The 13,114-nt window shown below is 39.7% G+C and overlaps 1 protein-coding gene across 1 annotated transcript in view; it reads right to left on the bottom strand.

Annotated features, from left to right (window-relative positions):
* LOC141128746 (arf-GAP with SH3 domain, ANK repeat and PH domain-containing protein 3-like) overlaps positions 1-13,114 on the bottom strand; it is a 128,197-nt gene that overhangs the window by 48,159 nt on the left and 66,924 nt on the right. Inside the window, exon 11 of the mRNA XM_073616211.1 lies at positions 7,937-8,006. Coding sequence (XP_073472312.1) covers positions 7,937-8,006 — 70 coding nt within the window. The remainder of the gene's footprint in view (positions 1-7,936; positions 8,007-13,114) is intronic.

The raw sequence follows: 13,114 nt of genomic DNA, 5'->3' as shown, positions 1-13,114 counted from the left end.
TGATTTTCAATCGCAGTGAGAAGAAAATTCAAAGGAGCAAGATGGAATTTTTTTTCTTGAACAAACAAATTTCTAACAGTGTATGTGGTTTTTGTTTAGGTTATTACCTTCATTCCAAAGCTGAAAGATAAAGCAAACAACATTTTGAAGTACTTTCGAAAGTCATCGAATGTACTGAGAATTATCTTATGAATGTGCATATGATTATGTGCACGGACATTCGTTTAAAAATCTACTAGTGTATGGTCAGCTTTGATGAGGAACTTTAGCCAAAACTCTTTTGAAGCTAAACACTGGTCAAAGTTAATTTTATATTTATATTATATTTTATACTATCTCCTTGCTTACTTTAGTCTTTTTATTAGTTTGATGTATCTTATCTAATGCAGCCTCAAACTTCCCATAAATATTGTTAAAGAGTAAAAGTAAGGTTTATTTTTGCCATCTTTGTGTCATTGCGGAGATTCCCTTTCACTTCCTGTCCCATGGCCAAACAGGAAGTGAGAGGAAATCCCTGCAAATAAAGGAAATCTCTTGGGGAACCCAAGGTCATCAAAACTAGGGTCCCCACTGGATGATTTACCCTCTATTACTTTTCTGGGGACAACCCATTGTCAGGAATATTGGGGTTAAAAATAATTAATTCCTAAGGCCTCTACATATCGTATATTTTTCATATATATTTTATGAATGACTCAGAAGCCATCTTGTGCCTATATTTTTTTTCTAAAGAGGTTAACTTAAGTTCATTGTCTTTAAAACTAAGAAACCCTCACAAGAAGGTTTTAAGTGTCTTATTTTCTCTCAGGTCGTAAATTCTATTTCTGTCAGCCAGAAGAGATAAAAAGAAGGCCCATGACAAGTGTTTAGACTAAACACTAATTTTTCGAATGAGCTGACAGACATATTTTTTTCTTAAAGGAGAGAAGGGAATGAGGCTCATTCAAAAATTATTTTACAAAACAAGCTGTTCCTAAAATTAATTGCAATTTTCACTGCAAGTAATTATATTAGCCATAAATTCCTACTATATATTATTACATTATAATAGGGCAAGTATATGCTTACTTAATTGAACAATGTCACATATTTTGGTTTGTGCACTTATATATATAGATACATATATATATATATGTTTTTTTTTATATAATACATATATATTTATTCATTATCTATTGTTGAATAGTAATCCTGGATATAGTTGTTTAGATATTATAGTGAATAGAGCACGATTGTAACATTATGAATATTTTTAAATGTATGGAGTTTCTGGGAGTAAGAATTCTCCTGAAATAATTACATGAGGTTTTTAAGTACCCCATTAATTACCTCAAGGAATTTAAAGTATAAGGTAATTTATGTGGGCTACACAATCTAGAAAACCATATTTCTGAGTTTTAGCCAAGAAGTCTAAGAAGTTGACTTTAGTGGGGGGCATCGATAGTTTCAAAAATTGATTAGATATGCACCTGCAACATACAGGGATATACAATGTTATACTGGCATATAATCACACACACAGGTTGGACTTGATGGTCTTTTTTCACCCTCACCTACTCTGCAACTATAAGAGATGGTTTTTGATATTTTATGTTCTTTTTCTAAGCTTAAGTCAAAAGGTTATTCGGGAATTAAATGAAGTAAATTTTCTATACAAAATCGCCACCTATTGGCCACTGTGAATAAAGATTCGATATTGCCCCTATAGATTTTTGGGCAGGAAATGACGTGTTTGGCGTCACTTACGACGTGAAAGGCATTTCCACACCCATTCCTGGGGGGTATATAGATTGGAGACACATAGCCGAAGGGGATCTTGAGACGGGGAGACGAGAGGAGAAAAACTGAGCGGAGAGATGTAGGAATAAGAGTAAAAGCTATCCTTTGGGACACGCAACCAGGGTCAGACTGGCCTACCAGGATACCGGGAAATTGCCATTTGCCGTTTGCTCTTTCCCCTCTCAGGAGTGCTAAAGTCTTATATCCTTATAGAGAATCCACTAAATCTTGGTAGCAGGGCCAATAGTTCCCTGTGGACTCACCAATGAAATACATTTACAATAGATTTCATAGCTAGGAAACTCTAACCCATGCCTTAGGGCCCCTTCACACTGATTCTTCAAATTTCCCTTTAAATCCTATGGGACTTTTCATACCACTGCATTACAGGTGCAGTGCATTTTGAAAAGTTCTGCATGCTGCATCTTTGGTGCGTTTTGAGAACCGCACCAAAAACGCAGCCTCCCATTGAAATGAATAGGAGTCGCTGTAAAATTACAGTAAAAAGGCACCTTGATTTGCGGTTTTTGGTGCATTTTTGAGTCACATGTCCATTTTTCTCAGGTGCAGGCAACCCAAAAATGCACCAGAAACGCATCTAAAACACAGCAAAATCGCGATAAAAATGCATATGTGTTTTTAGCACAATTTTGCTACAGAGCAGTGTGAAAGGACCCCAAGTCGTCTTTAAGAAGTAAGGGAAAATCGTCCCAATGCAGATACAAATACTAACAGAAGCAAAGACTTTAGTCCTACTCCACTCAATCTAAAACTAAAAAATAAATGTCTTTGGTAGAAATCAACTTTAAACTATACCAGGGGTCTCCAAACTTTTTAAACAAAGGGCCAGTTTACTATCCTTCAGACTTTAGGAGGGCTGGGTCCTGGCCATTGGGGATTCCGAAATGTCCCAGCATCAGTGGGAGTAAACAATCCTCCATGATTGGTGTCAGTGGAAGGAATTGTGGCCCATGATTGGTATCATTAATAGGAATTGTACCCCATCGTTGGTGTCATTGGCAAGAATTATGTCCCATTGTTAGTTTCATTGGGAGGAATTGTGCCCCATCATTGGTGTCATTGGGAGGAATTGTGCCCCATCATTGGTGTCATTGGGAGAAATTGTGCCCCATCATTGTTGTCATTGGGAGGAATTGTGCCCCATCATTGGTGTCATTGGGAGGAATTGTTACCCATCATTGGTGTCATTGGGAGAAATTGTGTCCCATCATTGGGAGGAATAGTGCACCATCACTGCTGTCACTGGGATGAATTGTGCCCCATCATTGGGAGGAAAACTGCACCATCATTGCTGTCATTGGGATGAATTGTGCCCCATCATTGGGAGGAATAGTGCACCATTATTGGTGTCATTGGGAGGAATTGTGCCCCATCATTGTTGTCATTGGAAGGAATTGTGCCCCATCATTGATGTCATTGGGAGGAATTGTGCCCCATCATTGGTGTCATTGGGAGGAATTGTGCCCCATCATTGGTGTCATTGGGAGGAATTGTGCCCCATCATTGGTGTCATTGGGAGGAATTGTTCCCCATCATTGGTGTCATTGGGAGGAATTGTGCCCCATCATTGGTGTCATTGGGAGGAATTGTGCCCCATCATTGGTGTCATTGGGAGGAACTGTGCCCCATCATTGTTGTCATTGGGAGGAATTGTGCCCCATCATTGGTGTCATTGGGAGGAATTGTGCCCCATCATTGGTGTCATTGGGAGGAATTGTGCCCCATCATTGGTGTCATTGGGAGGAATTGTTCCCCATCATTGGTGTCATTGGGAGGAATTGTGCCCCATCATTGGTGTCATTGGGAGGAATTGTGCCCCATCATTGGTGTCATTGGGAGGAACTGTGCCCCATCATTGTTGTCATTGGGAGGAATTGTGCCCCATCATTGGTGTCATTGGGAGGAATTGTGCCCCATCATTGGGAGGAATAGTGAACCACCAATGCGGTCATTGGGATGAATTGTGCCCCATCATTGGGAGGAATAGTGCACCATCATTGCCGTCATTGGGATGAATTGTGCCCCATCATTGGGAGGAATAGTGCACCATCATTGCTGTCATTGGGATGAATTGTGCCCCATCATTGGGAGGAATAGTGCACCATCATTGCCGTCATTGGGATGAATTGTGCCCCATCATTGGGAGGAATAGTGCACCATCATTGCTGTCATTGGGATGAATTGTGCCCCATCATTGGGAGGAATAGTGAACCACCAATGCGGTCATTGGGATGAATTGTGCCCCATCATTGGGAGGAATAGTGCACCATCATTGCCGTCATTGGGATGAATTGTGCCCCATCATTGGGAGGAATAGTGCACCATCATTGCTGTCATTGGGATGAATTGTGCCCCATCATTGGGAGTAATAGTGCACCATCATTGGTGTCATTGGGAGGAACTGTGCCCCATCATTGATGACATTGGTAGGAATTGCGCCCCATCGTTTGTGTCTTTGGGAGGAACTGTACCCTTCATTGGTGTCAGTGAATAAAACAGCGCCCCAAGGGCTGGATAAAAGCAAGCAAAGGGGTGCATCTGGCCCCTGGGCCGCAGTATGGAGACCACTGAACTTTCCAATCAATATATAGGAACAAAAAATGTTACCACGCTATTGTCTGTTTAAACAAAAAATAAATGTAAGGAGGATATAAAAACATGTTTTACTACTGAGCGTCCAAGCACTTTTTATTCTTAGATCAAGTTTGACATCTGTACATGATAAACTTTAAACTCCTAAACAAGAAACGTTGGAAGCAAAACTTGTATCCTAAATCCATGGGGTATGGTGCATGACACACATAATGAATTAATTTAATGGTATGTTGGAATTGTGCATTCAGGATCTATGAAAAGATGAATTATTGCTGCAAGGCACTAAATGAAATCCTCCATGCACTCAATCCCATCCCTCATAATCTTCCTTAGGCCAGGCACAGCGCATAAAGCTACATTTTCCGAGGCTTTTCTGGTTTAGTGGGTTAATTATAAAATACAAGCATTTCTAAAGAAAACATTTAGGATTTGTATAGAAATATTAAAGCATGTATGGTCTCGCCAGCTTGATGTTAGTAATCTTATTAATGAGTGTTTAACCCAAAATAAAAAAGTGTATACTATATATATGTATAGTGGAAACCTTATATGCTCATTAAAATGAACAAAATCCAAGAACAAAACTGTAATATACTGTAGATGTAGGGGCTGCATTATTTTTTTTAGGCTTTGTTCCTTAATTTTTACCCAGTTATCCTGAGTGTAACACACTAAGGGGGGAGATTTATTAAAATTGGTGCACACAGAATCTTGTGCAACTGTGCATAGTAACCAATCAGCTTCTAACTTCACTTTGTTCCATTAAGCTTTGACAACAAAACCTGGAAGCTGATTGGTTACTAAGCACAGTTGCACCAGATTTGGTGTGCACCAGTTTTAGTCAATCCCCCTTACTGTCCTAGTATGAAAACGCTCACTCACTCCACTTTTTTCTATGGAGGAGCAGCATTGTCCCCCTGGGATAGGAACTGTTAGGACTACAGAATTCCCCCTCTTCTTAATCTCCCATAATATAAAGGGGAATTATGCTTACTGATAAGAATGCAGCAGATGCAGGGGAAGTCACAAGATTTCTGCCAGGTCAGCGAGAATATTTATTCTATACTGAACGAATATACTGTAGCAAAACACTTTCAGTTGTACTTTTAACAGACAAAAGGGAAGCTAATAAGAGAAGTTTATTATTAGGGTTTACATATACAGTGAAACCTTGGTTTGAAAGTAACTTGGTTTTAGAGTGTTTTGCAAGACAAGCAAAATTATTTTATACATTTTGACTTGATATACAAGCGATGTCGTGATATAAGAGTAGCGTTACATCACAACTGAGTATAAAAGAGAAGAGAGGCGCCTCTAAGTGTAGCAATATGGTTACATTTAATGAAGGTACAACATTTAGCAACTCACATGGTTGATGATTAAAAGAGGCACGTCTAAGTATGCAGGCATCCGAGGGAAAATCTGTCCACATAGACCATCCTCCTCACCTCCATAGACGTCATCCCTTCCACGCTACGCTCCACGGTTCAAGCCTTGCTCTCAGATCACTCTACTGCAGGTTAGTCTTCCTTGTCACGATTGCAGACTGACAGCGGTGAGAACTGGTGGTTCAGAGGATGGTCTATGTGGACAGCTTTACCTCGGATGCCTGCATACTTAGATGTGCCTCTTTTAATCATCAACCAAGTGAGTTGCTAAATGTTTTACCTTCATTAAATGTAACCATATTGCTACACTTAGAGGAACCTCTCTTCTCTTTTATACTCTGTAGCTCCTGCTGGATTTTGCTTCTAATCCCCTTGTGGAGGCTTCCATTTGTAGATGGTCATGTTATGGTTACACAACCTGGTCACATTGCTATAATCTTTTTATATGGACTATAAATTGAAAGACCTATGAATAAATGGTTGTGGGACTAATTATTTGAGTTTCCATTATTTGTTATGGGGAAATTTGCTTTGATATACAAGTACTTTGGATTAGAAGCATGTTTCTGGAACGATTTATGCTTGCAATCCAAGGTTTTACTGTACTTTAAACACACTGCTCTGCTTTCTGTTCTGCGGTACTATACCATGGTTGTGGTTTACTGCTTTTTCTTTTGTGTCTATGAGTTGGCTGACTCACTGAAAACCATGGGCTTTCTGATAACAGTAGTTATTAAGCAGGCAGACTGATAGATGCAGAGTCAAACACAGAGATCCATCCTGCTGGTTAATCTAAAAATCTATAGCTAATTAAAAAAAAATGGAAGACCTATATGTAAAAAACCGGAAAGTCATTTTTATGTGATTTTTTTAAAGAATAATTTCATTCAACACAGGATGGTGAGCGTTGACTGAAATCTGATAAGCACAGAGGTAGTTACACTTTGCATTTCATCCGTATACAAGACGTTAAAGTGATTGCAAATGATAAAATTGTATTCTTTTTAAATAATAAAAAAGTAATACCTACCTGCTCTGTGCAATGATATTGCAACGGAGCGGCCCCGAAGCTCCTCTTCTGGGGTCCCCCAAACGGTGCTCTCAGGTCCTCCTCTTCTCTGTGTGCCTCAACAGGAAGCCGCTTCTTATGGTGGCGCACCCGCGGACTCGCTCCCAAGCCAGGCTGTGCGCTTCCATAGACACAGCAGTGCGTGGCTTGGCCCCACCCCCTCGTCACAGGATTTGATTAACAGCAGCGGGAGCGGAGAGCCAAAGGAGAGATATTTTTTATAACTCTGTCCTGTCCTCTTCTTTAGAATGGACCAAGCTTTAGGATGAGCACCCCCTAGCAGTATTGGAGTGTTGTCCTTCTTCTGAGCTTGCACATGTTTGCTCTTTCGCAGGTCCCCCACCAGCGCTCTTAGGCCCTCTTCGCCAATAGCCGCTTCATATAGTGGCGGTCCTGAAAACTATTGCCGAACCAGGCTGAGTGCGATCATAAACACACACAGCGCAGCTCGGCCCCACCCCCTCCTCACCGGATTTGATTGACAGGAGCCCCCGCTGCTGTCTCCATGTCCTGTGAGGAGAGAGAGGAGAAGGCGCCTGCACATGTGCACAGTGCTTGATTGAAATAGGACTCATGTAAGTATAAGGGGGTTGAGGGAGCGATACAACTGCTGGGACATTTTTTACCTTAATGTAAGGAATGCATTAAGAAAAAAAAAATGTCCTGCCTTTACATCCACTTTAAAGTGGAGCTAAAGGCAGGAATGCTTACCTTGGCTCCAGCAGTCTGACGACCACGAGCTCCCTCATTGGCATCTTCTTCCCAGCTTCCTCCAGGTGCTGACCTTCAGCTATCATGATTGGCTGATGCAGGATGATGTCACTCCCACCCATGCGTGAGAGTTATTAATCAAGACACCCTGGCATCAAGCCAGAAATTTAAACTGAGCTGCACATGCACAACTCAGTGTACATTCTGTATAAAATTGTGAACAGGCAGGCAAGATTATTTTATAGCTAGAAAAGACTTTGCATGTCTTTTCTGCAACAAAGAGCCTGTCTGTTCAAAAAAAAATGTATTTTCCTTTAGTACTGCTTTAAGCAATGCTGAGCATGCAGTAATATTCGAAAGCAGTATGACTTACCGTACTGTGAGATATTGTGAGATACCCATACTTTACACCACATTTCCTTTTCTGCCAAACTTTACGTATGCTAAAAAATAAAATAAAAAAATGTGAAAGCATTATGCTGACAGCAAAGAGATGACAGGCATTTTCATGCGGGAGATTATCAAGCAGTAAAAAAAAGCATAGTTAAGAAAGCTGCCATTTAATAATAGGGGTCCATGCACACTGGGCTTAATAAAATGTTGGTTCCCTTGGCAGAAAAAAACCTTCATATTACACATTTTTTGTACACCAGAAAACTCCTCTCAAATACGCACCCAGAAGAGTTTTTTTTCACCAAGGGTTTAAATGCTGAGCTTAAATGCTATGCCTCTACACGTCCTAATGTGCTTGGACACATAGGATGACATTGAGCTTTTTCTACAGGAAAAAGGCAAAACTCTTCTAGAAGCAGAGTTTTTTTAAGGCAGTGTGCATGGACCCTTAAAAGTGAAACTTCCAATGCTAAGTAAAGGACCTATCTTATACGGTTGTGCTCATAAGTATACATACCCTGGCTGAATTTATGATTTCTTGGCTATTTTTCAGAGAATATGAAGGAATCGTCGTTTTTGGCGATCTGAAGACCCCCGATCCCTCCATAAAGATTACCTGTCACTGCCTATTACTGTCACAAGGGATGTTTACATTCCTTGTGACAGCAATAAAAGTGATCAACATATTTTTTTTTCTAGGGACAATGTTAAAAAAATAAAAATAAATAAGAAAAAAAAACATTTTAAAGCGACCCCATCCCCACGAGCTCGCACAGCAAAGAAAAAGCATACGTAAGTCACGCCCATATATGTAAACGGTGTTCAAATCACACATGTGAGGTAGTGCCACGATCATCAGAGGGAGAACAAAAATTCTAGCACCAGACCTCCTCTGTAACTCTGACCTGGTAACCACAAAAAAATTTTAAGCGTCGCCTATGGAGATTTTTAGGTACCGTGGTTTGTCGCCATTCCACGAGTGTGCGCAATTTCAAAGCATGACATGTTAGGTATCTATTTACTCAGCATAACAACATCTTTCACATTATAGAAAAAAATTGGGCTAACTTTACTGTTTCGTCTTTTTTTAATTAATGAAAGTGTCTTTTTTCCCAAAAAATTGCGTTTGAAAGACCGCTGCGCATATACCATGTGACATAAAATATTGCAACGGTCGCCATTTTATTCTCTAGGGTCTATGCTAAAAAAAGATATATATATATATATATATATATATATATATATATATATATAAATATATATATATATAATGTTTGGGGGTTCTAAGTAATTTTCTAGCAAAAAATACGGATTTTAACTTGCAAGCAACAAATGTCAGAAACAGGCTTAGGCATGAAAGGGTTAAGATTTGAAAAGAGTAAACACAGTTGATTGATAATAAATGGCTTCAGCCAAACACTAACCATAAGTGAAAGAAAAGTTTGTGTTATCATTCATATTCTCTGAAAAATGGCCAAGAAATCATAAATGCTGCCAGGGTATGTAAACTTATGAGCACAACTGTATATACACATTTTCAGACCCAGTGTCCTCCATCCTTTTAAATGTGTAGCACCCTACATGTACTGACCAATGATGGAATACTTTTTACAGCAAATACAGTAGCAAAATGGTGAACCGCTCCAGGTGGTGTACTGAAGAAAACATCCTCCTCAAAGTGGAAGCCAAGTGCAGGCTCAGCACGACCAATATTGAAGAAATGGATTCTGGAAAGCCGCACTCCGATAAAAGCCTTTATTGTGATGAATAGTCAACGTTCATGTGACAACAGAAGCAGGACAAACGACTGACGCGTTTCACAACATCATTGTTGCTTAGTCATAGCTAAATGACCACATATTGTTTGACAAATATATACTAGATTCAAACTTGTCTCATGATGCATTCAATGATTTTTAATTGCAAAAACATGTGGCCAAAAGGGGGGGGGGAGATACATCCATACATGCAAACCCCCTGAGAAAACATGGAAAACAAGGAAATAGACCACAAAACGAGATGGTTAACAAAAACAAAAAAAGAAAAAGGGATTGCTATTTATACATGTACATATCAAAGACACGCATATATAAGAAAATCCAATATCTCGAAATAGTCAAAAAAGTAAAAACCTGATAATAAAGACATAATAAACCATCACCATGTATAATACAGGGGAAACGCATGAAAACATGAAACCGTAACAATAAAAACTAGAAAAGTACAGGCATACCCCACTTTTAAGTACACAATGTACATGTGCAAATTGTTGCGAAGCAACCTTTAATAGTAAAACCGTGTTTATAAATAATGTCTAAAAATCTACCAAAACATGTTGGAACATACCATGTTTATATGTAGGAACTTCAGTTCACGGGGTGCCACTAAAGAATAAGGGCACAAATACAAATGCAAAGTGGCGGTGTGATGATGTCTAGTTAGTAAATAGTTAGAAAAACTCTATTAATTAGTGATGACTACATCAAAGAACACATTTAACCACATGAACATGCAAAAATAATATTCAATAGAAACCCTACAGATATCTAAATCTTGGGTGACCCGAAGAATAATTGGGATATATAATCACCAGAAAACACAAACGAATGAAATATGGTGGAAAAGCGACTATTTGTCCTGCTTCTGTTGTCACATGAACGTTAACTATGCATTACAATAAAGGCTTTTATCGGAGTGCGGCTGTCCAGAATCCATTTCTTCAATACAGTAGCTAAGTTTAGCTGTATTTTGACCTCAAGTTCTGTGCACACTACTGGAAAGAGAAAGGTGATTACATGAGCAGGGGGATAAACATTCTGGAAAATTCAGTTTTATAGTCAAGTACTGCTATGGGGTCCCTTAGCTGACTGGACCACATGGACAACTTTCAATCTTTCAGCCCATCAGCAGTCCCCTGAAATTACTACACCAGAGTCTCCCACGCTACCATGCAAATTGTGAACCAAATCCAACAAATAATAAAATGATTGCTGCAGCTGTCGTCATGTGTTTCCATACCAAAAAAATGAAATGCCATAAAAATAAATAAAACTCCACGTAATGCATGAATAATAGATCCGTGTGACTAACAAAATATTATTTGAATATCTTCCATCGCAAAATATAAAGTGCCAAGTCCAAAATGCAGTGTAACATCCACTTATAGGCAAATTATAATGAATAGTGAAATATATATATATATATATTGAAAAAAGTGTGTGTATGTATATATATATATATATATATATATATATATATATATATATATATATATATATATATATATTAATATATATATATATATATATATATATATATAAAGAGAGAGAGCTAGTATCTTGCAAAAGTGAATACACCCCTCACATTTTTGTAATTATTTTATTATATTGAGTAAAAATGTCCATATTGGACCCAAAGTGTCAATATTTTGTGTGGCCACCATTATTTTCCAGCACTGCCTTAACCCTCTTGGGCATGGAGTTCACCAGAGCTTCACAGGTTGCCACTGGAGTCCTCTTTCACTCCTCCATAACGACATCACAGATCTGGTGGATGCTAGAGACTTTGTGCTCCTCCACCTTCCGTTTGAGGATGCCCCACAGATGCTTAATTGGATTTAGGTCTGGAGACATGCTTGGCCAGTCCATCACCTTTACCCTCAACCTCTTTAGCAAGGCAGTGGTCATCTCGGAGGTGTGTTTGGGGTCGTTATCATGTTGGAATACTGCCCTGGAGCCCAGTCTCAGAAGGGAGGGGATCATGCTCTGCTTCAGTCACAGTACATGTTGGCATTCATGGTTCCCTCAATGAACTGTAGCTCCCCAGTGCTGGCAGCACTCATGCAGTCCCAGACCATGATACTCCCACCACCATGCTTGACTGTAGGCAAGACACACGTGTCTTTGTACTCCTCACCTGGTTGCTGCCACACACGCTTGACACCATGTGAACCAAATACGTTTATGTTGGTCTCATCAGACCACAGGACATGGTTCCAGTAATCCATGTCCTTAGTCTGCTTGTCTTAAGCAAAGTGTTTGTAGGCTTTCTTGTGCATCATCTTTAAAAGAGGCTTCCTTTTGGAACGACAGCCATGCAGACCAATTTGATGAAGTGTGCGGCGTATGATCTGAACACTGTCAGTCTGACCTTCCACCCCTTCAATCTCTGCAGCAATGCTGGCAGCACTCAAAGGTCTATGTCCCAAATACAACATCTGGATATGACGCCGAACACATCCACTCAACTTCTTTGTTCCACCATGGCGAGGCCTGTCCAGGTAAACCGCTGTAGGTTCTTGGCCACCGTGCTGCAGCTCAGTTTCAGGGTCTTGGCAATCTTCTTATAGCCTAGGCCATCTTTATGTAGAACAACAATTCTTTTTTTCAGATCCTCAGAGAGTTCTTTGCCATGAGGTGCCATGTTGAACTTCCAGTGACCAGTATGAGAGAGTGAAAGCGATAACACCAAATCTAACACACCTGCTCCCCATTCACACCTAAAACCTTGTAACACTAACGAGACACCTTCCCCCCGGGAGGGAAAATTGACATTTTCACTTAGGAGTGTACTCACTTTTGTTGCCAGCAGTTTAGACAACAATGGCTGTGTGTTGAGTTATTTTGAGGGGACAGAAAATTTACACTGTTATGCAAGCTGTACACTCACTACTTTACATTGTAGCAAAGTGTCATTTCTTCAGTGTTGTCACATGAAAAGATATAATAAAACATTTACAAAAATGTGAGGGGTGTACTCACTTTTGTGAGATACTATATATATTAATTGTCCACCTTCTTTTTCTTTCACCTCAATTTGAGTCCATAAAAAATGAAAAATGCACCAGTGAATAATCTGAATGGATCAGCCCCACAGAGTGCTTCTTCCACCTTCCAAACAGGCTGTTTACCTCAGATTTTGACCGTTTGAAAAATAGGTCAACATGCGCATAGACATCATCTGGCCACACCATTGACATGTTTTATCATTCAATCATGACTGCTTCAGAAAGAAACTTTCCTTCTGAAACAGTCATGATTGAATGATGAAACGCGCCAAGGGCATGGCCGGATGATGTTATTACGCTGACAAGAACTGGAAGTTGGCCATCTGGGATAGGTATCTGAAGTCAAAGTCTAAACTTAAGGGGGAAATGCTT

Source organism: Aquarana catesbeiana, linkage group LG02 (genome assembly GCF_042186555.1).
Source record: "Aquarana catesbeiana isolate 2022-GZ linkage group LG02, ASM4218655v1, whole genome shotgun sequence".
NCBI lineage: Eukaryota > Metazoa > Chordata > Amphibia > Anura > Ranidae > Aquarana > Aquarana catesbeiana.
The sequence above is the reverse complement of the archived record's forward strand: the minus strand, read 5'-3'. Positions and strand labels throughout refer to the sequence as shown.